This window comes from Peromyscus leucopus, chromosome 10 (genome assembly GCF_004664715.2).
Source record: "Peromyscus leucopus breed LL Stock chromosome 10, UCI_PerLeu_2.1, whole genome shotgun sequence".
Lineage (NCBI taxonomy): Eukaryota > Metazoa > Chordata > Mammalia > Rodentia > Cricetidae > Peromyscus > Peromyscus leucopus.
In genome coordinates, this window is record NC_051071.1 from 2,248,760 (window position 1) to 2,276,006 (window position 27,247).

At 47.9% G+C, this 27,247-nt stretch overlaps 1 protein-coding gene across 2 annotated transcripts in view; it reads left to right on the top strand.

The window, feature by feature from the left end:
* Positions 1–27,247, top strand: part of Crmp1 (collapsin response mediator protein 1) — a 58,168-nt gene that overhangs the window by 27,364 nt on the left and 3,557 nt on the right. For both annotated transcript variants that reach the window (XM_028882354.2, XM_028882355.1), the window contains exons 3-12: positions 6,525–6,709; positions 10,859–11,023; positions 14,519–14,580; positions 15,784–15,864; positions 17,481–17,549; positions 18,335–18,455; positions 19,184–19,340; positions 21,551–21,692; positions 22,767–22,937; positions 25,225–25,404. In XM_028882354.2, coding sequence (XP_028738187.1) covers positions 6,525–6,709; positions 10,859–11,023; positions 14,519–14,580; positions 15,784–15,864; positions 17,481–17,549; positions 18,335–18,455; positions 19,184–19,340; positions 21,551–21,692; positions 22,767–22,937; positions 25,225–25,404 — 1,333 coding nt within the window. The remainder of the gene's footprint in view (positions 1–6,524; positions 6,710–10,858; positions 11,024–14,518; positions 14,581–15,783; positions 15,865–17,480; positions 17,550–18,334; positions 18,456–19,183; positions 19,341–21,550; positions 21,693–22,766; positions 22,938–25,224; positions 25,405–27,247) is intronic.

Below are 27,247 nucleotides of genomic sequence, written 5' to 3' on the forward strand. Positions count from 1 at the left end.
CATAAATTATTACATGTGAATATATATATATATATATATATATATATGTATATGTATATACATACACATTTCCAAATATAACCTGCTTAGCCCATATAATGTTGCTTGTATGTATGTTTCAGGGCTGGCCATTTGGTATTTGATAACCAGCTGGTGTACATTTCCCTGGGGAACACTATTTCTCCTGTCTTAGCATTTCTCAGGGGCCTGTAGTTCTCTGTGTAGGGATGAGTCCTCGTGGACTTTTCTCTGTCCCTCTTTGGCACGTTAATTGTTGTCCTTGCTCAGGTCATCTTTGGGCAATCATGTCTGTGAGACTATGATGTCGTGCTTCTGACGTTGCTAGGGGACACAATCTCAGGACAAACTCCCTGGTCCTCTGGCTCGCAATCTTCCCACCCCTCTTCGGCGGTGTTTCCTGAGCCTTGGGCAGGGGAGTACTTTGTACATGCTTCCATTGGCGCTGGGCTCCACAGCTCTGCGTTTTGATTGGTTGTGGTTCTGTTGGGAAGAGACATTTCTTTTTTTTTTTTTTTTTTTTTTCCATCACAGGCAATTTATTTTGTTCTATTCATTCACAGTTAATACAGTAAATACTTGGAAACATTTCCATATAATGTTTGACACAGAAATCATCAAATAGAAGTATACAATGTTGACAGGAGGCAGTACATTTATAATTTATAACCCCAAATGTATTTATAAATTAGAAATGGAAAGATCTACAAATGAAATTATGAAGGTTCACCAAAGTCATTTAATCTGTCAGTTTCTCATTCATTTTTATGTCTTAATAATATTATATTGTATGAATAAGCCACATTTTATTTCTCTCCAGTATTCGATAGCTATTTGAGTTGTTTTAACTTTTTTACTATTAGCAACACACTGCTGTAAACCTTCATGTACATGTTTCATAGGTGCACATTTTCAGTAGTTTGAGGATATATTCCTAAGGGTAGAATTGTTGAGTAACAGAGTAACAATGTTTTGCATTTTGACCAACCACCAAACTGTTTTTCCAAAGTGGCACACCATTTTACAATCTCACCAAATCCTTGTTTTTAAGGCTCTGATTTTTGTACAAAAGCATTCAATCATTCTGTCAGACCAAACCAGGAAAAGTAAGCTATAGTTCAGAGCTGTTCTATTCCATTTACTATGCAAAGCCATTCTTGGCGTTTGCAACTCTCAGCCCTTTTGAGTATTCTTGCAGTGTTCACCTTTTCCTCCACCACTTTTTTTTTCTTCTTTTTTTTTTTTCTGGTTTATTTCTATCTATTACAAATGTATAAAAAATCCTCCATCAACGCTGCTGATAGCAGCAGAACCTTGAAAAATATACCTTTGGTTTGCCTCAGAAAAGGAACACATATTGCACTGTAAAGTTTATAAATTTGGCGCAAAACATTGTGATAATGTTACAATACCAATTTTAAGAGTTCATTGACTAATGGGGAGCCGATGGGATACATGCAGAACTGTGAAAGCGATCTCACTTAGCCAGCTGTACACGTAGACTGTAAATCTACATTCAGATCATTTCTGAACTAAGACTATCATCTCAGTTTATCTGTTGAGGTCAACCAGGAAACCCTAGAATATACCTTGATTTTTGCAAAAAACAAAATAGGGGGAGGGGTTTCTTCAGCATTTCAGTTCACGAGTAACAGTATCCTAACAGGCAAAGTGTTCTCTCACTGTCAACATAGAATGAACTGCTGCTGGAGGTCAACTTGGGCTTTAATTTGCATTAGCACTTACATGCATAGTAGTCCAAGTTGTTGATCTCATGACTTTAAAAAGTAACTCTAAAAAAGTAAAAAAGTAAAATGGCCCTTCTTGGAAGACTAAAGAAAGACATCCAGCCACAGTTGTAAAAAGTCTCATCAAAACAATATACCCTTTTATGAATTACACCTCAATTAAAAAAAAAAGTAGCCCCAAATAAGAAGCAGCTCTGAAAAAGAAAATATAACTTAAGATATTTGAAAAAAACAAGGTGAATACAGGTTCAAAAATAATTAAGATACATTTTCTTAAGGCTACCTAGAATTAGGCTTTAAAGAATTCTACCATTTCAAGTTTACCACTAGTTACTAGATACCTATTTACAAACAAGATGTCCACTTTTTTTGTTCCTTTATCAAGAGAAAAATCTACCTTCAGACTATGAGGGTGGTGATGGGGAGGGACTAGAAAACAAGATTCAAACAATCCCATCAAATATCACATTTTTCAAATGGAAGAACTCCAAACTGCACTAGAAGTTCCAATCACTAAGACACTTTCCATTGAAATGATTTAAGTACAACTACATGGCACCAAGGTTTAGGCCTAATATAGGCCTGACAACCAAGTCCTTGTTTTCTGGAAGAAAGGCCTCAAAAGTCCCACTTAATTCCACATAACAATACTTCAAAGATCAATTAGGTTTTCCTTTCCTTAATATTTTTGTTTTTGACTTCTAATCTTAAAGACTAGATTAAAACTTAGCTCATTTCCCAGAAGGCATTGCTTCCCTTTGCTCTATGAAAGAGTCCACCAAGACCTCTTCCTCAAAACCATCTAGCCCCCAGCCTCCAGCCTGTGCTTGTGCTACATCTTTCTCAACATCCTGAAAAGGTAATGTAGGTAAAATATGCTCATAAACATTAAAGCTAGTTGTTAGAAAGACGTAACTAGCTTTATAATTTAAGTTTTAAAACATAAATACTTACAGCTTGATCTGCACTGACAATGATTGTCGAAGCCTAGAATTCAACATTTACAAAATCTCATTCACACACACAAAACACACTATTATCACACAACTTGTGTCTTGAGAGAATCTTCTGCTTTTTAAATCTTTGGCCTCCCAGTCAATCCCAAGTTCAACCAACTTTAACTAAAACTTCACTCAGAATTTCACCAAGCTTTTCACCCACACATTAATGCTTGTCGTATCTTTCATCAACTGTCAAAATCTGAAGCCTGCTCAGAGATCGCCAGGTATAGGTGAGTTGAGACTATTGATATTGATGGATATTAATGACCAGTGATTGTTAATTCCTGTTATTTTTTGTGGTTGTGTTGTGTTGTCCTTCTGTGGTGTATGTTGGTGTGGGATTATCTATTGCTTGATTTTTCATGGATGTGTTTAGCTTCTTTGGGTTGAATTTTCCCTTCTAGTGCTTTCTGTAGGGCTGGGTTTGTAGACAGGTATTGATTAAATCTGGTTTTATCCTGGAATATTTTGTTTACTCCGCCTATTGTGATTAAGAGTTTTGCTGGGTATAATAATCTGGGTTGGCATCCGTGGTCTCTTAGTGTCTGCATGAGATTTGTCCATGATCTTCTAGCTTTCATAGTCTCTATTGAGTAGTCTGGTGTTATTCTGATGGGTTTACCTTTATATGTTATTTGGTCTTTTTCCTTTGCGGCTCTTAATATTTTTTCTTTGTTCTGTGTGTTTAGTGTTTTGATTATTATGTGGCGAGGGGACTTTTTTTTTGGATCCAGCCTATTCGGTGTTCTGTAAGCTTCTTGTATCTTCATAGGTATTTCTTTCTTTAGGTTAGGAAAGTTTTCTTCTATGATTTTGTTGAATATATTTTCTGTGCCTTTGAGTTGGTATTCTTCTCCTTCTTCTACCCCTATTATTCTTAGGTTTGGTCTTTTCATGGTGTCCCAAATTTCCTGGACGTTTTGTATTACGACTTTTTTGTCTTTAGTGTTTTCTTTGACTGACGAATCTATTTTCTCTATCGTGTCTTCAGTGTCAGAGATTCTCTGTTCCATCTCTTGCAATCGGTTGGTTATGCTTGTTTCTGTAGTTCCTGTTCGTTTAGTCAGGATTTCTGTTTTCAGCATTCCCTCAGCATGTGTTTTCTTTATTATCTCAAATTCATTTTTCAGATCTTGGAATGTTTCTTTCATCTGTTTAATTGCTTTTTCTTGGCTTGATTTGATTTCTTCCCATTTTTTGTTCATTTTTTCTTCCATTTCTTTAAGGGAGTTTTTTATTTCCCCTTTAATGGAGTTTTTCATTTCCTCTTTAAGGGAAGTTTTTATTTCCTCTTTAAGAGAGTTTTTCATTTCCTCTTTAAGGAAAGTTTTTATTTCCTCTTTAAGGTAGTTTTTCAATTCCTCTTTAAGGAAAGTTTTTATTTCCTCATTGAGGGAATGTTTTATTTCTTCTTTAAGGGCCTCTATCATCTTCTTAAAGTCACTTTTAGGGTTGATTTCTTCTGTTTCTTCTGTCATGGTATGTTTAGGTCTTGCAGGTGTAGAATCACTAGGTTCTGATGTTGCCATATAGGTCTTTATGTTGTTGCCTGTATTTTTGCTCTGGCGTCTACTCATCTTTTCCTCTGTGCGGTGCAGGTGGTGTCTGTGTCTGAGAGTGCCTCTCTTGTTCTAATTTTTAGTCTTGGTTTAGTAGGGGTTCTTGGTTAAATTGGTGCTATTGGGCTGTTTCTTCAGGGACAGCTGATTTCAGTCGGTAAATTATATACTTATGATTCTGGTGATCTGGTTTAGTGGCTGGGTAGCGCCTTCTTCTGTGTTCCCAGGTCACGTTTTGTTCATTTGTCAACTCCTCAGCTGATCTCGTTTCTTCAGACTTCAAACTGTAGGCATCTGAATCCTCTCCCAGATGGGTTTCAGCTGAGCAGGGTAGTCTCACCAACACCTCCAAGTTGTTGGGTTTCACAGGATCAGCAGTTGGGCCCTGGGTTATCCCCAGACGGAATGCCCAGACTCGCCCTGGTTCCGACCCACAGATATATTCTCTTCCCCAGGTGTTGGGGCCAGGGGCGTCCCCGCTCCAAGCTGCGTCCGCCCCTCTCCGTCCCTGGGCCTGTCCACCTCTGTGGCCCGCCGCCACAGGCCCACCTGCGTCCACTTGTCTCTGCTGCCGGGCCTGTATGTCCCTGTCAACTGCCGCTGGGTCTGTCCACCTCTGCGGGCCGCCAACGGGCCTGTATGTCTCTGCCGGCTGCCACGGCGGGCCTACCTACCCCTGCCCGTCACTGCTGCCGGGCCTATCCACCTCTGCAGGCTGCCACCAGGCCTGTATGTCTCTGCCAGCTGCTGCTGGGCCTGTATGTCCCTGTCGGCCGCTGCCACTGGGCCTGTCCACCTCCACGGGTCCCCGACCTGCGTCCACCCGTCTCCGCCACGTGGCCTGTCTACCTCTGTGGGCCGCCGCTGCCGGGCCTGAATGTCTCTGTCAGCCTCCGCCGCCGGTCCTGCCACCTCCGTCTGCTTATCTTTGCCACAGGGCCTGTCCACCTCTGTGGGCCGCCGCTGGGCTTGAATGTCTCCGCCAGCTGCTGCCGAGCCTAAATGTCCCTGTTGGCCGCTGCCACCGGGCCCATCCACCTCCGTGGGCCGCCGCCACAGGCCTACCTGTGTCTGCTTGTCTCCGCCATCTTGAATCGACTCCGGAAGAGACATTTCTTAAATGAGGGTTGAGGGGTTGAGGAAGACACTTACCTGTGGGTATAAGGTCAAAGGATTAGATTGTTTATAGGGATTATGCTGGTTTAGTAGTGATTTGAGGTTCTCCTCCAAGATCCATGGCTTCACTAGTTCTGGCTTGTTGGCTAGGTTTTCATTTCCAGACATGGTTTCTCTCCTTTGAGCAGTTTTTTTTTTTTTTTTTTGTTTGTTTGTTTGTTTTTGTTTTTGTTTTTGAGACAGGGTTTCTCTGCGTAGCTTTGTGTCTTTCCTGGAACTCACTCTGTAGCCCAGGCTGGCCTTGAACTCACAGAGATCCGCCTGGCTCTGCCTCCCGAGTGCTGGGATTAAAGGCATGTACCACCACCGCCCGGCTCTTTGAGCAGTTCTTAAGTCTAGAGAGCTATTGGTTACCACGGAGGTATGCACACCACTACTCATCATTGAGATAGGGTTAGGATGCCATGCTGATCACTGATATAGTCCATGGCCTCACAGCTGTGTAGGGCTCTTGGCTACCTTCCTCCTGATGTCTTTTTATGTGAACACTAGTACTATTGGATTAGGGCTCACCCTAGAGACCTATTTTACATCCCTATTACAATCATATTCTGGGTTGCTGGGGGTTAAAGTTTCAATGTAAGGGGGGCACACATTTCAGTACCTAACAGTGTCTGTGAAATCTTGTGGGACTGATAGGTCCTGTCACTGCCTCATTCAGTGGCTCTTCTCTGTGTCGTTTAGGGAACTGTCAGAAATACATAACGATCCCTAGGGCTGGCCTCTTTGTGGAGAGGCTGGTTTCTCCTCAGTTCTGCCATCTCCCTTCCTGGAGTCTTCTAGAAAGCCTGGCCAAGTGACCAGCCCTCCTGTACGTCAGGATTTGTACTCTGCCGAAGTCAGATGTTAGACAGTGGACTCTGAACCCTGGAGAGTGCTGTGCCTGAGTACTTCTCCTCAGTCCAGTGCCCTGTGTCAGCCTGGGTGGGAAACATGTCCTTAGGGAAGCTGACATTGTTCAGTGGGCTGCCATGCTTGGTTTTCTTTTAAAAACCTAAGATTTCTCTATTATTTGCCTCTAGACAAATAGGAGAGAACCTGATTGTTCCTGGTGGAGTGAAGACCATTGAGGCCAATGGACGAATGGTCATTCCGGGGGGCATCGATGTCAACACTTACCTGCAGAAGCCCTTCCAGGGCATGACCTCAGCTGATGACTTCTTCCAGGGCACTAAAGCAGCACTGGCGGGTGGAACCACAATGATCAGTGAGTGACACTTTCCCTGGCCTTAGGGATATGGGCTGTGAGCTCTCCTCTCACTGTGAATACACACTGGTGTTTGGTGCACCAAGCCCCCTACTCAGGGTTCCGTGAAACTCCTCATCACACCCTGAGACAATAAATAAGGTCACTGCGGTGTGTGTCTCTTGTCTAGCATAAAAGGAGCTCAGACATATGGGCAGTAAACCTTTAAAAGTTACTTTACTGTGTATCAAGGTGAAATTGTTATCCATGTGTAGTCAGGTGGGGTGTTTGCAGGTTCTAGGCCTCTTTTTTTTTTTTGGTTTTTTGAGACAGGGTTTCTCTGTGTAGCTTTGCGCCTTTCCTGGAACTCACTTGGTAGCCCAGGCTAGCCTCGAACTCACAGAGATCCGCCTGCCTCTGCCTCCCAAGTGCTGGGATTAAAGGCGTGCGCCACCACTGCCCGGCTATCTAGGCCTCTTATTCAAGGAATGGAAACAAAAAGTCCCACAGGTTTGCAAAAGTATCAAAGATAGATTATTCAAAACAGAGCTAGAGAACAGGTCAGAATACACTGCAGGAGATACCCAAGGGCCCTGTTACTGTCCAGGGCTTCTTTTTATGGGGGTCCAAAGAGTTTTGTTACTAAGGGCCATAGTGAGGGTGAGTCTATTTTGATTGATAGATTAGTTCACATAATTATTTTTCTATTGTACATGTCCCTCCCCATAATGTATTTGATTCTAATCATATACACTCCCAGGCATGCACAGGCATAAGGTGGTAAATGGGAGATCCTCCCTAAAAGTTTCCTTTGAGAACATAGTTTGCCTTACTGTACATGCACCCCAAACCAGTTCAAGTTGGACAGGTCTTTCTGGCCACCTACCTGGGCATGACTGGAGAGCGTGACTGAATAGAACCTAAGACTGATGGTTGTTACGGGGAGGAAAAGCCTATTCCATTGTTCAGAGTATGCTTGGTGTCTGTCCTGGATATCGCTCTGTAGACCAAACTGGCCTTGAACTCACAGAGATCACCTGGCTCTGCCTCACCAGTGCTGGGATTAAAGGTGTGTGCCACTGCCGCCTGGCTGCTTGGTGTCTTTTTAAGAGAGAGAGGGAGGTACTCCCGATGCATGGCAGACCATTGCAGTTTCCCTGGACCTGGGATCCCCCTGGCCTCAGGCTCTGCTCTCTCTGCTTTGCTTTAATTTGGATCCCGAGGCTTTCTTTAAAAAGGCAAGAGTTGGTTACAGTGTTCATTTGTTAAGCCCTTCAATTCCAGGCATCTCATTTTCCAGCTTCACTGCATTGCATACAAGAGGCTGTGTAAGGCAACTGCCAGCAGAGTCATATGTTTGAAGTGCCAGAACAAGGAGGGTGTGGCTTGGTTGACAAGACAAGTCAGGGCTATCTCTTCTAATGAATAGCCCACGAATCCACTGGCTAGGAGAGTGGATGAAACCAGGCTTTGAACCAGAGTGAGCTTGGAATCGATCCTCAGAAACTGCACAGGGATGGACCAGGACTCAGCCTTGAGGAGCCTCAGCTTCCCTATCTGCAGTCCGGACTTTACAATGGAACTCCTTGTTATAGTCAGAGACTCAGTTCAGATTCCTAATGGTGGAGCCTGATATTTATAGTGATGGAGATTATAGTGATGATGATAGTGATTATATCAATGGACACGATTTTGATGGTGATAATGATGATAATAGTGTTAGTAGTGGTGTTGATATAAACAGACATAATGATGGGGTGATGGGGTGTTGATATTGGTGATGGTAGTGGTGATATTGATGTGGGCATGATTGTGACGATGATGACGGTAATGATGATGGTTGTGGTGATGATGGTGAGGATAGCTTTCTTGGTTACTTGGATTTTTTTCCATTGCTGTGCTAAAGCAGCTTGACCAAGGCATCTTATGAAAGAAAGAGTTACCTGGGCGTACAGTTCCAGAGGGTTAGAGGCTTTGATGGCAGAGCAGAAACATCTGAGAGCTCACATCTTGATCTGCAAGCAGGGGGCAGAGAGCACACTGGGAATGGGATGAGTATTTTGAAACCTCAAAGCCTGCCCCCTAGTAACACACCTCCTCCTAATGAGGCCATATCTCCTAATCCTCCCGAAACAGTTCTACCATCTGGGGACTGTGTATCTGGATACTCAAGTCTTATGCGGGATATCTCCTTCAAAGGACCACATTCCACTCCCTGGTCCCCAGAGGCTTGTGGCCATATTGTAATGAAAAATGCATTTAGTTCAGCTTCAAAACTCTTCATAGTCTTAAACAGTCACAATAATGTAAAAGTTCAGAGTTCAAAATTTCTTCTGATAGTCAAGGCAATCAATCTCTTAACTGTAATCCCCTATTTAAAAACAAAACAAAACAAATCACTTACTTCCAACATACAGTGGCACAGGATGTGCATTACCATTCCAAAAGAGAGGAATGGGGCCAGAGTGAGGAAATATTGGATCAGTGCTAGACTGAAACCCAGCAGAGCAAACTCGAATTCCTGTAGCTCCGTGTCTGACGTCAAAGGGCTTAGATGGCTCCATCCCTTCAGCTTGCTGACTGCAGCATACTCTTCTCTCTGTCTTGGGCTGGTTCCTTGGCAGGTATTCTGCGGCTCAGGCAGGCCAACATCTTGGGGTCTCTAATTCAATGCAGGCTTTACTTCCATAGCTTCACATGATGCCTCTCAGCACTGCCGTGCAGGGACTGTGCATGCCACACACATGACCTCAGTGGCTCTCCTTAACCTCAGAGGAAGGTTCCAGTCCCCTTTACTCCTGTATCCTTCATGACTCAAGCCAGAGCCACATGGAAGACACTGCTAAGTTTAGCTGCCAATTTGGGGTACACCCTGGCCCCCTTGGATCACACTTGCAGCAGTTTAGATTTGTTGTTGCTTTTAAACCCCATCAGTCCTTTTCTTCTCTTGAGGTGAAAGCTTAGCTGGACGGGGTCTCAGGCACCCCTCCCTTTATCCCAGTTCAGATCGGGCCTCTCCCTGACTTCCTCGTGCCCTTGAGTAGAGGCCTTGGATCCAACATCAAATTTCCTGGTGCTCTTTTCACACTGCATACTTGCTTTTCTCTTTGCCCCACTTTCTCTTCTTCATTGTAGACTTGCCCAAGAGCGATTACTAATTACCACACGACAGAGTCAATATTAGACTGCCTTGAAGTCTCTCCCACCAAAGAAATTCCCCTACTACTTTTCACTTTAGCTTCAGGAAAATTCTTAGGACAACAGCAGATGACAGGCAGATTCTTTGCCAAACTATCCCGGGAATGACCTGTAGCCTTGTGGCTGTCCAAGTCCTCGCTCCTCTTGAGCTGGGCCTCCACACAGCTGTCAGCACTGCTGTCTCCCACACGCGATTAGGATGGTGCATTCAACTCTGCTTACAGTGTTCATCTGCTTTTCTAGTCCCAAGTCTCAGCCATCCACATTCCTCCAAATAGCGACAGTGTCAGAGCTGTTACAGCAACTCCCCATGACCTGGTACCAGTTTCTGTCTCAGTTACTTTTCTTTTGGTGTGATAAAATATCACAACCAAGACACCTTATAAAAGAAAGTGCTTAATTGGACTTATGGTTCCAGAGCATTGTTAGTGTCCTTGATGGCAGAATGAAGGCATGATGGCAGGAATAGCTGAGAGCTTGAGTCTTGATGGCAAGCAGGAGGCAAAGAACACACTAGAAAAGGCAGGAGTTTCTTAAAACCACAAATCCCCCAGTTACGTACCTCCTCCAACAAGCCACACCTGCTTACTCTTCCTCAAAGAGCCACCAAATGGGTAGTAAATATTCAAATGTCCGAGATTTATGGAGGACATCTCATTTAAACCATTATAGTGGTGATGGTGGTAATAATCACGGGCATGATGGTGGGAATATGTTGACGGCTGTGGGTTATGATTGTGATGTTGGTTACGGTAATGGTGATAGTGGTGTGGGGGCTGATGGTGGTGATGGTTATGGTGATGATGATGGTGGTGGTGGTTGTATGGTGATATGGATGGGAATGATGGTGATAGTGTTGATTGATGATTGTGGCAATGATGGTAATATTGATGGGGTGGGGGTGGGGGTGATGTGGCCACCGTTGGAACAGCTTGGGTTCTAAGCATCATGACACATGTCTCTCTGTCTCAGTTGACCATGTTGTTCCTGAACCTGGGTCCAGCCTGTTGACTTCCTTTGAGAAGTGGCACGAAGCAGCAGACACCAAGTCCTGCTGTGACTATTCCCTTCACGTGGATATCACAAGCTGGTATGACGGTGTTCGGGAGGAGTTGGAGGTGCTGGTGCAGGACAAAGGTCAGTGAAAGCCCCAAATGAGCCCTAGAATCCCTTCACCCTCTCTGTGAGCCCAGCACAGAGCCCCACACTTGTGTTAAGTGATGGAAGGGGTTGCTCCCTTTTCAAAGTCTGTCCTATACTCCTTGAAGCCTTTAGAAAGCATCCCTATCCCACAGAATAAGTCCTGTCTCTACAGCCTGCCGTGGGAGGCCTTTGCTGGTCTATCCTTACTCTTCCTGACACTTGTCACCATGGCTGCAGTCCCCTGCCACCTGCCTCACTGCTGGCCTCCGCTCGAGCCATTTTCTCCACAGGAATGTCCCTTTTCTGCCTGTCAAATGCTCTCTCTCCAGACCCAGCTCAGCAGAGCAATTTCCCCCAGCCTGTCATAATCGCTTTACTCCTTGAATACCTGAAAGCTGACGCTGGCCTTGTGGGGTACATCCTTTTCGTTGCTCTTTGTTTCCAGAACACTGGTTGTCTAGCTGGCTCTGTGAGTAACTTTTGTGGCCATACATCTCTGTATCCTACCTGGCCCCCCTCTGTTCAGGCCCACACCAGGTGACCCTCCCCGTCGCAGACATCTTCAGTTGTTCTTTGCATTGCGTGGAATGGGTCAGACAGACAGAAGGGAAGCGCAGACTGGCAGAATAGAACAAGCCAGGACAGGAGTGGTCAGTTCAAAGGGTGCCTTCCAGAGAGCAAGTACCTGTACTGCAGGGCATGCAACGGGTGCTGGGATACACTTTTAATGTTTATATTACAGGCTATGTTTTCTCATTATAAAAGTATCGTTGCTTCTAATACATAAAGATCAGAAAAGCAAACATTTCCCCCCTCTGGTTCTGCTTCTGATTGCAATGTGACATTAGTTAAGCATTTCTGCCTTCAATTTCCTGTCTATGTCAGCAACTTTTTCCCTTATATGGTGTGCAGTCGCTGTAATTTGGAATCTTTCTTTTCACTTAATGTTTTAGGAGTGACATTGCCCTCCACCAGTAGCTTTTTAATGGTGCTGTTTATGAAATGCAATGGCTAATTTGCTCAACTATTTTCTTTTTAGTGGGCATTTAGGTTTTCTGTTTGTTTTATTATAAATGGTGTTCCGGTGAGCATCTCCATACAAAAGCATTAGTGTGCAATTTTTATAATTTCCTTAGATGCTGAGAAATTAAATTATGAAATGTGAAAGCTTTAACATTTGCTGGGACCACAGCTCTTATGGCCAATTGATTTCTTGAAAGATGCTCCCATCCACGCAGGCATAGCTCACATCAGAGTCCCTGGCTCCTGCATGTTACACCTCTGGGTGCCATTGCATTTGTGATGCCCTTGCTAATTTCAAGCCAGGGTGTCATTGTGGCTTTTATCACACTTTTTCCAATCACTAATTATGCTCACTTTTTTGTGCGGGTTTTTCCCCGTGTGACTCTCAGATTGTCCCTTTCCCTCTTATCACAGATTCCCTGTGTCTGTGTGCCCTGCTGGCAGGAAGGCATAGTCCGTCCATGGTGGCTTCCGTGACTCTTACTGTGCACACAGTCATCATAAGGGAACCTGCTATCACGATCTCACTGTCCTCACTCTGTGGTCTGAGTCGGGTTCTGTGTACCGAGAGGCTTGTGTATGTTTGTGACGGGGAGAAAGGACATGGGGAGGGCAAGGGAGTGAACCTAAGAGCTTGTTCCCCAAGACTGGAGAGCCAATTCCTTTTCTTGACTGGTGACTTGTAGGGACAACTCAAGGTTCCTGCACAGGGAGCCTGATCCTCTCCCTTCCTGTCCCATGTCCTCCCCTCCTGCCCTCTCAACTCCCTCAAGTCCCTTCTGCCCCTTCTTAGTCAGTTCTATTTTCAGCTGAGCTGTGCGCCCTGGGGAAAATCCTTCACAGATGCCACGCTGGGTTTCCTGCCCACCCAGTAGCCCCTGGCCCAGCTCCATCATGAGTTACAGCACTCAGTGAGCCTGTTTTTCCCCAACCCAGACCGTGAACTGAGGCTGGGAACTTGAAACAGTTTAGCGAGAGAAAAGCATTATTTCTTTGCAATCGGAGAGGTTCCAGCCAAGACCAGTGGCTCCATTGCTGTGCCCATGGCAAGGCAGAACGTCATGGGGACTGTGTGGAGGGGCGGGGCCACTCACCTCCTCAGGAAACTGTGAGAGGAGAAAGGGGAGGGCATGGGGTGCATCCTCCCTGAATGGATGGATGTCTGAGCCCTCAGGATCCAGTCATGACCCCCAAAGTCCACCAGCTGGCAGCCCGGCCCCCAGCACAAGAGCTCATGGGAAACCCAGCACATTCAAACCATAGCGGAGAGCCAGTGTCTGAGTTTCCAGCTCACCAGATGAACCTGGATGTTGATGCTGACAGTGACATTGCTTCTGTGTCCATGACTATATCGAGGTTTTATATTTTCAGAAGCGCCCCCCTCTGCCAGGAATGCAGTCTCCTAACCCCCATATTTGTGCTTTCCTTTCTACGTGTACTAACTGCGATATTTTTACTTGAGTGTACTTGATTAGTCATTGACATTTTATACTAATCTTAGAGCACAATTTTCATTTCTAATTTTTCTGATTATTTTAAGAGAAGGAGTTTTTGTGACAATGGTTTTCTACACACCAGAAGTCTCTGGCTTGTCTCTGTCACTGAGTATAAAAGAAGACTCATCCCTTTTAATACTTTGCCGCAGACTCTTTTTTTTTTCTCCTTCTCCTAATGTTTTCATAGTCTACCTACAAACCTGAGTCACACATCACAGGTCCCAGATGAGCAAGGCAAAGTGATCCCTGAGGCATCCTTTATCCTCAAACAACTTGAAGAGGAATGAGAGACAAGCTCTCTCCTGTCTGTTCTGTGCTCCTCTAAACTGCCCCTCATGTTCAAGCCCTGTTCTTTCTGTCTTTTTAAATTTATGCCTACCTATGCTTTGCCTAGAATCTTCAGCACCCTCCTCCTGGCAGGATTCCCCAGCCTTCCCAGGGCCCATGTCCTTGCTCCCAAGATAGTCTGTCCATCACTGAATGTGCTCCATGGCACCCCCTAGTGGGGGAAGACTTATGCACTAGACCTAGCAGTTGATTGCATGTTGTGCGTGCCATGCACCAGAGTGTGGTTTGAACTAATTATGGCACTGGACGTCACCTTGTGTATTTGTATTACAATTAAAAAAATGTGATCAGGAAGCACATGCTCCCTTTGCTTCAGCTGGAGAAAGACACTTTCTATAAAGAAGGTTATCCCTACCATGCACCCCTCCCCCTTGCATGGTTTCCAGTCTTTTCCTTCTCTACCCCCTTCCTCCTTCCTTTACATTCAGATCCAGCTCAGGTTTGATCTTTCCCAGAAGGCTCCAGATACTGCCTACCACTCCTAAGCTGGGTTGGATGCCCTACTGTGGATCTTATGGCATCTTCTCTCCTGAGAGTTGCTACAGTGTACCTGGTCATTGACTTACTGCAAAGACCTTCATCTTGACTCAAACATGCTTTTCTCCATCTTATCTTGTGATAGGTGTCAACTCCTTCCAAGTCTACATGGCATATAAGGACCTGTACCAGATGTCCGACAGCCAGGTAGGCCCTGCAGCAAACTTCTTCTTTTCACCTGTACGGGCTGGAACTACCTGTACGGCCTGGGCTCAGGTCTCACTCCCAGCACTAAATGCAGTGTGCCCATTGCCCCTCCTCTACTGTTGTTCCTACCCAGAGAGAGATGGGGGTTTGAAGCCTAGGATCCTTGGTGGGGTATCCCTCACGTAGCCCTTCCCCAGCATTCTCTGGGCAGCTAAGTAACAAGCAGCTGCTTAGAGCCCATTGTAGACATTCGGGAGTTGCCTTCTGCATATGTATGTACTGTCTGCAGGCTGGACAGTTTCCTTGGGGCTCAGGGGAGGCTGGGGACCATCGCACATAGGCTTTGCAGAGGCAAGCTGTGGCCTCCTTCAAGCAGATGCAAGGCACTGAGGAATTCAGTCTGTTTTCTCATCAGAAGGATGTTAGATCTCTGGCCCAGGGTTCAAGGAACTGAAGAAGACACCACAGTGTGTTTCCAAGGGTGGGCTTTTCTGCTGGTACCCTCCCTCCACCACTGGATCCCCTCTACCTCCTAGAGAAAACTGTGGGCACCAGTGCCAGCCTGCCATACCTTCTGCTTGCTGGGCAGCTGAGAACATCTTTCCCACCCTCTCTGGGCTTGAGGCTTATACTTTCCCCACCCTTACAGAGGTTGTCAGAGTGCTGAGTGATTTAATACAAGTGAAATCTAAGGATGCTTAGGAATTGCTCATTGGCTATTACTGCAGAATTAGGCCGATGGTGGCGTATCCATGTTCTGCCCTCCAAAGAAGCACCTTGGAACAGATAACAACTTATTTAGGATCCTCAAGGCCTTTGATGCAGACACCCAGAGTATCTAGAAGGAGGAAGTTGGTTGGGGCTCATGGAAGTGGTAGTGTGTAACACACGGATGGAATTCTGACTGATGCTTCTTTCTTACATTGATCCACTGAGGCCCCTGGTGTGGATGTTAGCTGTGGGCCTCAGGTGGGGGGGTCTTCCAAGGTGCTTCCTGCTTCTGAGTCCCCCCCCCCCATGCCTGCATGCACGTGTCTTAGGGGCAGCAGTCTTGTTTGGCTCCACCCAACCTCCTGCCTCTTGATCTGGAAGACGGTGACCCATGGGGTCTGCAGAGGCTGCAGGAGCAAACAGATGAGCAGCCTTTTAAAGACACGGATTGCTGCACCTTGGTTTCTCACCAGCCCCATTTCTCCTCTTTAGCTGTACGAAGCCTTCACCTTCCTTAAGGGCCTGGGAGCTGTGGTCTTGGTCCACGCAGAAAACGGAGACTTGATAGCTCAGGTGAGTGGTACAAGGTTCTCCTTCCTGCCATAAAGGGGTCTCCTTACAAAGTAGACTGTAAAAGAGGGGTGCATCCTCTAGTGAAATGACGGGGTGGGGAAGGGTGGAGCTGAGCACTGGATGTCATACCACATGTGAAGATAAGAGATGTGTGCTTGTGCTTGTGTGCCTACTGGAAAGGCGCTTGGCTTCTGGGATCTATTTTCTCCTCTGCATTGTGAGATTCTGAACAAACCTGTTCTGCAAGTAGAGAAAGGGTGCCATGTACATGCAGCATCTTTTTAAAAATGTGGATTCTGAGGGTTTCACTCATTTTCATGTTTGCACAGTTATCACTTTACCAACTGGGCCATCTCCCCAAGCTCCTTGTACTAGTCAGGGTTCCCTAGAGGAACAGAACATATAGAATGACTTATGCATTATATATGTTGTATATAATATAGTAAGTCATATGAGTGGTTTAGATGCTGTGGTCCAGCTAGTCCAACAATGTCTATCTACCAAGGGAAAGTCCAAGAATCCAGTAGTTGTTCAGTCCAGGAGGCTGGATTCTCAAATGGTCTTGAGTACATGCTGGAATCCCAAAGAAGTAGGCTCTGATGCCAGTGAAGGAATGGACACACCAGGAAGAGTGAGGGCAAGCAGGCGAAGAGCAAAATCTTCCTTCTTCTGTGTTCTTTGTATAGGCTGCCACCAGAAGGTGTGGCCCAGATTGAAGGTGGGTCTTCTCCCTTCAGATGATTTCATAAAGAAAAATCCCTCACAGGTGCACCCAGCTGCTTGGGTTCTAGTTAATTCTAGATTTTTAGCCAAGTTGACATCCAAACATAGCCACCACATTTCTAGAAAGGCTTATTTTCGGTCTCCGTTCTGGAGATCAACAAGTGAGATGTTGGCCTCTGCTTGGCTTCTGAGGAGGAAGACTGACAGCTTCTTCCATCAGCAAACCGGAAGATGGGGAGAGAGCTTACAGGGGCATGAGGGAGGAGGTGGAGGACGGTGGTGGCTTGTCTAGTGACATCCTGCTTTAGGGGGAACTGACCCACTCCCCAGAAAGAAAGAGGTATAGTTCCGGCTCATAGTTCTGGAGGTCTGGGAGTGTGGTAACTACCAGGCTCTGAGGAGCTTCCGGTGAGGGCCCAGGCAGGTGTGGGGAAAACTCGGGAAGAAAAGCAGGTGTGTGCAGAGGTCTGGGTGTTGTGAAAGTCGCTCTTGTCAGAACGAGTCTCTTCCTGAGACGAAAGCCCACCCCACAGGAAAGCACCAGTATCTCTTGGTGCCCATCACCTCTTACTGGCTTTCTCATTTCCTAGCACCCCCACATGGGGGCCAGGCCACCATTGAGTTTTGGGGAGACAGGCCTTGCGCTTCCCCTCGTCAGTTCCTGGAGTTCTAGAACAAAACAGATACTGCTGAGGATGGGCACAGGATGGGCATGGACAAATGGAGGGGAGGGCTGGTAGAGTGGGAAGAGCAGCCGGTCACTCTCAGTCCACTGGCTGGCCTGTGGGAACCTCCTCATCCCTCATGGCCTCATCTGCCTCATGTCAAGCAGGGCCTGGAAGAGCGGTTCCTCTCAGCTCCCTCATTCTGGCTCATTGGTGATTGTCTCCTAGGAACAAAAGCGGATCTTGGAGATGGGCATCACCGGTCCTGAGGGTCATGCTCTGAGTAGACCTGAGGAGGTAAGGACTCGCCACTCTGCGATCTGTTAATTGCCAAGTGCTCATTCCAGAGCCCTTCAGCTGGAACAGAACAGTTGTACCCAGCTCCTCCCACTTCTCTCTGCTCTGTCCTCTCCTCTCCACTCCGCTCCCTTCTCCCTACCCCTTCCCAGGGTTCTGGAGCATGCAATCGGAGAGGCCACAAAAGGCCTATGCCAGGGTCCAGGAGCATCACCCCTGGACCCTGCACACACCCAAGTGTCTTGACTTGGGGAGAATCTTCACTGAGGACTTGGTATATATTGGCGACAGGAAAACTGGATTGAAGGGTTCCCTAGTGTCTTGTCGAATCAATCCTCTTTCAGGGCCATGCCTTGAGCGGTTGTAAATTAAAAACCCAAAATAGAAGTCACAGCAGGTGTTTTGGCTTGCTAATCCTGAGAGCATGGCTGGTCTAGAGGGGGATGAGATGAAATGAATGAGGTTCAGTGGGTGAATGGGAAGGCATTGTCGGCCATGGGCGTGCCCTGATGTCACGGGGTCAGTCATTTGCCATGACCGTTTGTGTGTCTTTGGGTACAGTGGTCCCCTCTCAGCCTGTGCAGTGTTTCTAAACCAGCGCAGGGCATCGCTCTATCTTCAGCTCTCCCACCAGACTCCATTGAACTTTTTTCACTCCTCATTTGTTTTCCTCTCCTCCTGTTAAGTGGAAGATTTCCCTGTTGAGGACAGTTAAGAAGAAGGACATGGGTTTGGGGGTGGCTGCCCCCTTCCTCCTGTGACCTTTGTATTTGCTGTGTCCCTAGCTGGAGGCCGAAGCCGTGTTCCGGGCGATTGCCATTGCAGGCCGGATCAATTGCCCTGTGTATATCACGAAGGTCATGAGCAAGAGTGCAGCGGACATCATCGCGCTGGCCAGGAAGAAAGGCAGGTGGTGCTTATCCTCCTGAGGGGCGAAGGATGCTCACATTTACTCCTGAGCAGAGGTTGCCAGGAGCTGGTAGCCTATGGCTCTAGTGTTCTGAAGGGGTGGTCTGGGGTTGTACGAAGTTGGTTTTAGATTTGACTGCTAGTGTGCTACCTGTCAGAGACCTCTGCAAGTCCCCAACAAGCTCTGAGCCTCAGCTTCTTCATTTGTGACGATCCCTGCTTCCAGCGACCAGATGAGATCGTGTGGCACCTTGCTGGCTGTAGAGCCTTTCTCTGGGTTTCACACACACTGATGATTAGTCAGGAATGGCCTGCAGGTCCTTCTGCATCCTGTCTCCCTTTTTGTGGGGCTACTCCCTGGGCTCTCCACCTGGCTTGCCCCTCTCCTGAGCTCTGTCCAGGACTCACACTGGGAGCTTATGCTCAGGGTTACCACATAGCCTGAGAAAAGAGCCAGTTGTGGGTTGGGAAGAAGGAAGGCATTGTCCCAGAGACCACAGTACAGGGACAGCAGGAGCTGGGTATAGATGAGTGCTGGCCTCGGTCAGCTGCCCTAATTGGATACAGAATTGGGTGTTGACAGTAAGGGGCACTATATGTTGCTGCCCCTGAGGAAGATGCCAGACTATTGGCTTCTAGTCAGTCTCCTCTGCTGCAGACCCTCCTTTGGTACCAGCATGGATGCTATTGGCTATAACCACACTCCTTGTGTTTGCCTCTTCAAGGCCCTCTTGTCTTCGGTGAGCCCATCGCTGCCAGCCTGGGGACGGATGGTACCCACTACTGGAGCAAGAACTGGGCGAAGGCAGCTGCATTTGTGACCTCCCCTCCCCTGAGTCCAGACCCCACTACTCCTGACTACTTGACCTCCTTGCTGGCCTGGTGAGAGCCATGGGGACGGGGAGGCAGGGCTGGGGTTGTGGCTGGAGTCTGCAGCCGGAAACCACAGGCTAATCAGACACACTAGAGAAGGGAGGCTTGGGGTCTGTGTTTCGAGAACAGTCCTCCCTGTTGTTTATAGCGATTCTTCCTGGACCTACGGGTGTGTTTCACCTAGTGATTGTTCACTTATTGAGCGCCTCCTCCCACCAGCTCCGCATTGTTTATGCACCTGCTGGGTTCTAGGAAGTTAGGTGCAGTTGGTAGTCTTCAGGACTAGGGATGAGAGACCAGGATTCAAATCTTGCCTTGGCCACTTGCTGGTCCTGTCATCTTGGGCTTGTCACAGCGTATGTAATGACTCCCCGTCTCACTCAGCTTGCTCACTGGCCACGTGCACCATCAATGCCTGCTCATACAGGGCCAGCTGTGGCTCAGTACAGATGAAAGGAAGTTCATCTGAAAAGCCGTCACCGTCACTGGTAAAGCACAGTATTCTCCACATAGTGGAGCACAGCCCGGCAATCCCTTCTGTAGTCAGCAAGAGCGAAGAGGGCTTTGCAAGACCACACAGTAAGCTAAGGAGGACAGGCTGTCCTGGAAAGGGTAGATGGTTGGGGCTGGACTTGGGGATAAGACAGGACTTCCCAATATAAGGAACTGTGTGTGAACAAGGAGACTCTGGGATGTGCACCGTGTGGAAATCTCTCCCAACATGATGCAGACACTATTTGCTGGTGAATTCAAGTGCTGACTCAGTGCCCAAGCCCAGAGCTTGTGGAAGTCTGACACGTCTTCAAACTACAAAACGAGTTCACATCTCCCTCAGGATCTGCTGTCCCACAGTCTTGGCCAGCTCAGAAAAAGGCAGAAACATGATTATAGTCCCCGGAAACTGATGATGTCTTGCACCCTTGGCCATGGCCACTCTGGCTCAGTGTGCTGGCGCCGCTTGCCTCCACAGATGCCCTCTGTTTCCAAGATGCCATCCCTATTCACTGTTTGTGCTTAGGCACTTGAAATGTCAGTGGGACTAAAGAGAACACCCCCATGATTTCTCCTCCCAAAGTGGAGTCCAGAGGGCAGAGCATGACCTGGACCTCACTCTTTGACTAGGTCTTTCTCCAGGCCGACTTTACCTTTCCTCTGCCCTTGGTGCTCTCGGCCCAGCTTAACAGTCTTAGGCTGACAGCGATACCCTCAGCCCCCAAGAAAGCACCGTGTCTCAGGGCCTTTGCACTCCACCCCCTCCTAGGACTCTCTCATGTGTCTCTTGGTTGGTATTTGCTGCTTCCAGACCTTGGCTGGAAGCTTACTTCTCAGAGAGGTATCTTCTGGTCATCAGATTTAAAACGGCAGTTCAGCTCACTTGCAACACTCCTGTCCAACCTGCTGTGGTCTTGTTTCTACACCCACCATGCCATGATCTGTTGATGATCACCATGGCTTCACCTCATCCAGACACACAGCATATGTGTGGTGTGGGTTTGCTAAACATCTAAGTACAGGCAGTCCTAAGCAGGACAAGTCTTAGGCACATGTCTGGCATCTAAGTGACTTACATATCCTAATGCTATAACGTAGAGGACAGCCTCAGCCTGCGTTTACAAGCACTGAGTCACAGCCCTGTCTTCACTGATAGTAGTCTCCAGGTTCGGGTTCTGGATGCATCCAATGGTCCTTGCTTCCCAACTCTCAAGGGACCAAATGACAAACCCAGAGATCTGTGTCACTCAGCTATTACCTATGATAGTCTTTGCTCTATGAGCCCAGCGCAGAAGCCCCAGCTGCCATAGGCCGGTAACCTCACTTTAAGAGACACATATCAGTGTGTGTGACTCTCCTGTGACATGTAGAGATGTCAGACTCAGGTTGAAGATGGGAGGCTCTTGATATATAGGACATAGGCATGGACCAGCAGGCTTGGAGTTGACAGGCTGACTGGATGACTGACTGTATTATTGTCTATTGCGACAAGGGGGGTGGGAACATAGCTCACTGGTAGGGTGCTTGCCTAGCATGTGATACACCGTGAGTTCAATTCCAAACACCAGAGAAAGAATATTGAGATAGGATTCCTGATGCCCGATGCCTCCTTCAGAACTTTCCATAGAACCACCGGGGCTTGAAGTACCACTCCTGGGCTGGGTGACCCATGCCAGGGACTGCTGTTCACAATGAGTGTGACTCTGCCTTCTTTCTGCTCTCGCCAGTGGAGACTTGCAGGTCACAGGCAGTGGCCACTGTCCCTATAGTACCGCCCAGAAAGCTGTGGGCAAGGACAACTTCACTCTGATCCCTGAGGGTGTCAACGGCATAGAGGAGCGGATGACCGTTGTCTGGGACAAGGCAGTGGTAAGTTCACCCCGCCTCTTGCCTGGAAGATTCTAGATGTACCCTGCCTGGCCCATCTCTCTCTTAACCTGAAAGTAGAGATGGGAACAGAGGAATCCTGGGAAACTAGGCCCAGGCTGTAAAGTCCTCGCCTCCTGATGTCATAGTCTTTGAATGAAGGATGGAAAGTGGCTGGTGGCTGGAAGTGTGCTTTAGCTCACCAGAAACGGCTCTGTAAATTGTGTGTGTCTATCCTCTTGTGTGCATGTTTGTGGGTGCACATGTGCCGTGATGCATTATGTGAAATTCAGAGGACAGTCTGGGGGAATCAGTTCTCGTCTTCTACCAGGTCCCAGGAATTGAACTCATGTAATCAGGTTTGGTGGGAGGCATCTTTACCTGCTGCATCATCTTGCCAGTCCCCACCTTATTTACTTTCGATCATTATTGTTTGTGTTGTGGGTGTTTGAGCTGCATGTTATGTCTGTGTCCCACATGTGTGCCTGGTGCCCTTGGAGGCCAGGAGAAGGTCCTGGAGACCCTGGAATTGAAATGATCAGCTGTTGTGAGCTGCCATGTGGGTGCTGGGAATGGAATCTGGGTCCTTTGGAAACACAACCGGAGCTCTTAACCACTGAGTCGTCTCTCCAGCTCCTCCTGTCTATAATTTTTTGAGACAGGGTCCCTCTCTGGCCTAGGACTCACCAAGTAGGTATGAGACTGGCTGGTTACTGAGCCCCAAGGCTCCTCCTGTCTTTACCTCCCCGGTGCTAAAATTACAGGTGTGTGTTGCTTTGCCTTATTTTTTACATCAGTGGACATTGAACTCGGCTCCTCCTGCTTGTGTGGCAAACACTTTACTGACTGAGCTGTCTCCTGGGCCCAGTTTTTAGTTTTTATAAAATGTGGGCCTAGAACCACTGATGAGTCTTCCCAGTGGCTCATGTGCAGCAGACCTCTGCTGTTCCTTTGATCCCTGCTCTGATCAGACCAGGCCCTCCAATGGAGCCTGGTTTCCATCTGTGAGGACCCCACAGGAAGGCTCAGGTCTGTGTCCATCTCTCCTTCTCCTCAGTGTTTGGGTCTTGATTGCAGGCTACCGGCAAGATGGATGAGAATCAGTTTGTCGCCGTCACCAGCACCAACGCAGCCAAGATCTTCAACTTGTACCCAAGGAAAGGTCGGATTGCTGTGGGCTCTGACGCTGATGTAGTCATCTGGGACCCAGACAAGATGAAGACCATAACAGCCAAAAGCCATAAATCAGTAAGTCCCAGTTCATCCATGACACTCTTTTTTTTTTTTTTTTTTTTTTTTTTTTTTTTTTGGTTTTTTGAGACAGGGTTTCTCTGTGTAGCTTTGCGCCTTTCCTGGAACTCACTTGGTAGACCAGGCTGGCCTCGAACTCACAGAGATCCGCCTGGCTCTGCCTCCCGAGTGCTGGGATTAAAGGCGTGCGCCACCACCGCCCGGCATCCATGACACTCTTAGTTTGGGTGGGTGATTATTCCTTTGGGCCATTTCAGAAGTTTCTGGTTAAAAGTGATACAGGGTTTTCCCAAATCTGCCACGTGGCTGCATCAGCCATTTACACTTCTCCTATTGGAGAGATTCCAAGAAGGTGCTTTGAGCAGGCTAAGCTAGGCTGTGGTTCTGGTCCTATGAGCATGCTTTCCTCCCTGTCTCTGCACACAGGGCAGACACATCTATTCCTGGTCATTGTGTTCCCTGGAAGAGTGGCCTATGCTTTTACCCCTTAGCCATCCTTCCAGTCCCCAGCATACATTTTAAAAATGACAGCTTTGAATGGAAATCATGGCAAAAAAATTGAGGGAATGATTGTTCTGTTTGTGAGCAGGCTACAGAAAAAAAAGTAGCCAAAACTGACTGTGTAGCCGAACAAAAAAACAAAACATGGTATGATACACAAAGTTCAGGGCATGGATTGGGTTTAGGGATCTGCCAGTTACCAAAGGAAGGGTAGGTTCTTTGCAAGGTGGGAAACTACTGAGACTACTGAATGTGTGCAGAACACTGCACAGTAAGGGCTTTGCCTGTATTGCCTGGGGGAAGAGACCTGCTCTCACTGCCGGCTGCAGGTCACAGCATATGGAAGGCCAGGTGCTGAGACAGACTCCAGGGTGTCATGTGTGCCCCAGGATACTGTCACAGCAACTGGGAGACTCACCGTGTTGCCAGAGCTGGAATCTAGTGTCACCTCTTCGGGCGATGGAGATCACATGATCACACCTGCAGACGGCACACACAGTGTGTTTTAGCAAAAGCATCACACCGATGGGACATTTGTTTGATGTTGGGAAGTGGGTAGATCTGTGGCAGCCCAAGTGCATGATGGGACTCAGATCAGCAGCTTGTGAACTTTCAAGGGCTCTCAGACCTGAACTCATGCTGGGGAGCTCTGGGGTAAGGGGTAGAATGAAGACTCTCAGGATGTGTAGACAGCACCGGTGTGGGGACAGTTAGAAGCAGGAAGGCACTCAGCTCCGTCGGAGGTAAAAAGAGAAGAGTTTCTTTGGGATCCCCTTCATACCACTTGATTGTTTTCAACCACACGTGATCCATGGTTGTAATAATTGATAAATGATAAACACAATGAAAAAGAATAGGTGAAAAGCCACTGGGGGGTGGCAGCTGCCTAATGGGGTTGAGTACCTCTTCAAGTGCCACAAACCAAACGCACGTTTTTAGAGGTTCTGTCGTCTTCTTCATTATTTTTAGGATTTTACTTTTTAACTATTTGTGTATTTAACAGTGTGTTTTGTGCACATGAATGTACTGCCTGCAGGGGCCAGAAGAGGGAGTTGGATTCCCTGGAGCTGGAGTTACAGGGCTGTGAGCAGGGTGTTGGGAACCAGCGCTGGTCCTCTGGGAGAGCAGCAGGATTCAGCAGCAGAACCTTATCCTCTGCTGACTTTTTTTTTTGGAGGGGGCATATGGAGGTCAGAGAACATATTGAGTGAGTCAGTTCTTTCCTTCCACGAGATCAATCCCAAAGCTCAAACTCAGATCATTAGGCTTGGCAGCAAGTGTCGCTATCCACTGAGCCACCTCACAGGCCCGTTGTCTTTTCACTTGTTGAGACAGTGACAGCACGGCCTTGCCCTGTGCTCAGACTGTAAGTGTGCAATGTTCCTTCCACCCGGCAGTGCAGGCTGGGCTCAGTAGCTGGGACGTGATTTGCTGGCGCACTGCAAGTGTTTTAGGGAAGCCCATGTCCTTTGACCTTAGATTTTAGTTTAGGAAGCTGTCCCCCGCAAAAGATCATCTCACTGACATGTGCATTACAGCCAGAGCGTCCATAGTGCTTGTTCACAGAGGAGAGTACTCCTACTCCAGGTGCCCAGGGTGGGTGTTAACTGTCAGGACCAGCAGGAGCTCTTCATTGTCTGCTATACACAGTGCACTATTACACAGTGAAGAAGTCGTCACTGGGAAATGCTTGTAACAGAGCATCACATTATGTGTGTTGTACTGGTGCAGGGGAAGTGTTGGGTGTGGTACAGAAGTAAATCTGGGCTTTCTGCACTCACAGACTGTGGAATACAACATCTTTGAGGGCATGGAGTGCCACGGCTCGCCTCTGGTCGTCATCAGCCAGGGAAAGATTGTTTTTGAAGATGGAAACATCAGCGTCAGCAAGGGCATGGGCCGCTTCATCCCTCGGAAGCCGTTCCCAGAACACCTCTACCAGCGTGTCAGGATCAGGAGCAAGGTGAGCGCCTGCATGGAGGGCCCTTGTGCTGCGCCAACCGCTTCTTGGGGAACTGGGCTCGGTCCTGTGCAGAGCTGATGAACATGTTTGTTTGTCTGAGAAGTGGGCTTGGATCTGAAGCCCAGGCCATCAGACGAGGCGAAGGAGGTTGCAGGCCTTGCAGCTTGTATTGCATACACCTGTGTGGGGGGGAGAGGTGTTCACAAGTCCTGCATCATCTTGGAGGATCTTCACATGGAGGGTCATGGGTCTCGTCTCCCAGATGAGAACCTGATTCTCAGGGCCAGGAAAGACTGCCCCAGTTACCCAGACGTCATAGTGAGAATGCACTGCCCAGCATCCCTGAGCGCTGGCTCCCTCCTGACCTGCCTAGCCCTCTCCTCCCTCCTGCCAGATGCGTGTCTACCTTCTCCAAGATATTGAGACTTGGCCTCGGAAGGCCCCAGCCAAATATAGAGCAGGCGCTGTCCTTGTCTGACTCAGAAGAGGGAGACTCCTTACTGTGGCTGTCCTCCCTGTCACCATAGCAACTTGTTACTCACATGAGCCCAGTGTGTCAGAAGGGCCAGCTGTGTATGTTGCCTGTCTGTCTCTGTTTCTTATGTGTTGTATGAATGCATACTTGTGTGTCCACTTTGTGTACTATACATGTGGGTCCATCACATGTATTGCACACACATGCACATGGACCCACTGTGTGTACTGTGCATGCATGCATGTGTGCCCATCTGTCCATTGCTCATATTTGTGTATGTCCATTGTGTATTGTGCACCCATGTACATGTGCATCCACTTATTCATTGTGTACATTATAAATGTATGCCTATGTGTGGGTGTGTGCCCACTGAGTGTGCTGTGCATGCGTGTGTGTTTATTGCATGTACTGAACATGTCTGCACATATATAGATAGGTGTGTGCCTTGTATACTGGGGTGTATATGCATGTGCATGCACATTTGTACATGTGCCTCTGTCACAGGGCAGCACTAGATAGACACACGTCACAGGCCCTGTGCACCAGGTGGGAAGACTAAGTCTGGGGAGAGGCAGAGTGGGCCTGGGGTCTTGGGTACCAGAATGGCTGGGATGCCCACCCCACACCCAGGGCCAGCAGCTCCCTTGCTGGGCTGTAGACCTTTCCCCGGTCTGCAGCTGAGGCCCGTGGGAACAGCTGACTGTTACTGAGAAAACACCTGGCCCAGTGCTAAGGCATCCGTTTACGTAAGGGGAGGGCAGGGTTCCTTGCCCTTGTTGCCTGGGTAGAGGGCAGGAGCCAGGCCGGGAGTGGGGCACAGACCTGTGGCCACTCTGAGCCCAGAGGGAGGTGGTGACTGAGGGAAGGGATGAGAAGCAGGGTGGCAGAGCCTGAGGAGGGGGCTCAGATCACTGGAGGCCTTGGCAGTCAGGGAACAGGGCCGTGGGACAGGAGAGTGGTACAGGTCGTTGGGGGCCCTTCAAGTGGTCCAGAGCTGAGCCTGTCAGCTTTGGAGGAGGTGCCTGGATCTGGGTTCAGGGCGCGGTCTCTTGGCTACCCCCGGCCCCTAGAGGGCCTTGCACGCTTCCCTGGATGAATGCTATTCTCTGAGGCCATCTCTCCTGGTCCTCCTTGAGGTTCTCTGGGCTGTGCAGGATCTCCAGGGGGCACCATGGGTCGCTTCTCAGCTCTGGGCTGTGTGGGCCTCCTTTCAATTCTATGGTTTCCAGCTTCTCTGTCTCAGGATGGTGGTGGCCTGCCTGCTTGAGGTCATCACTGAGGGGCTCCTGGACTCCTCTGCCCTCCCTGTCTCTCCCTCCCTCACTCCCTCCTTTAACCAGTCACGTGCCCCAGTTGCTCGTCTCCCTA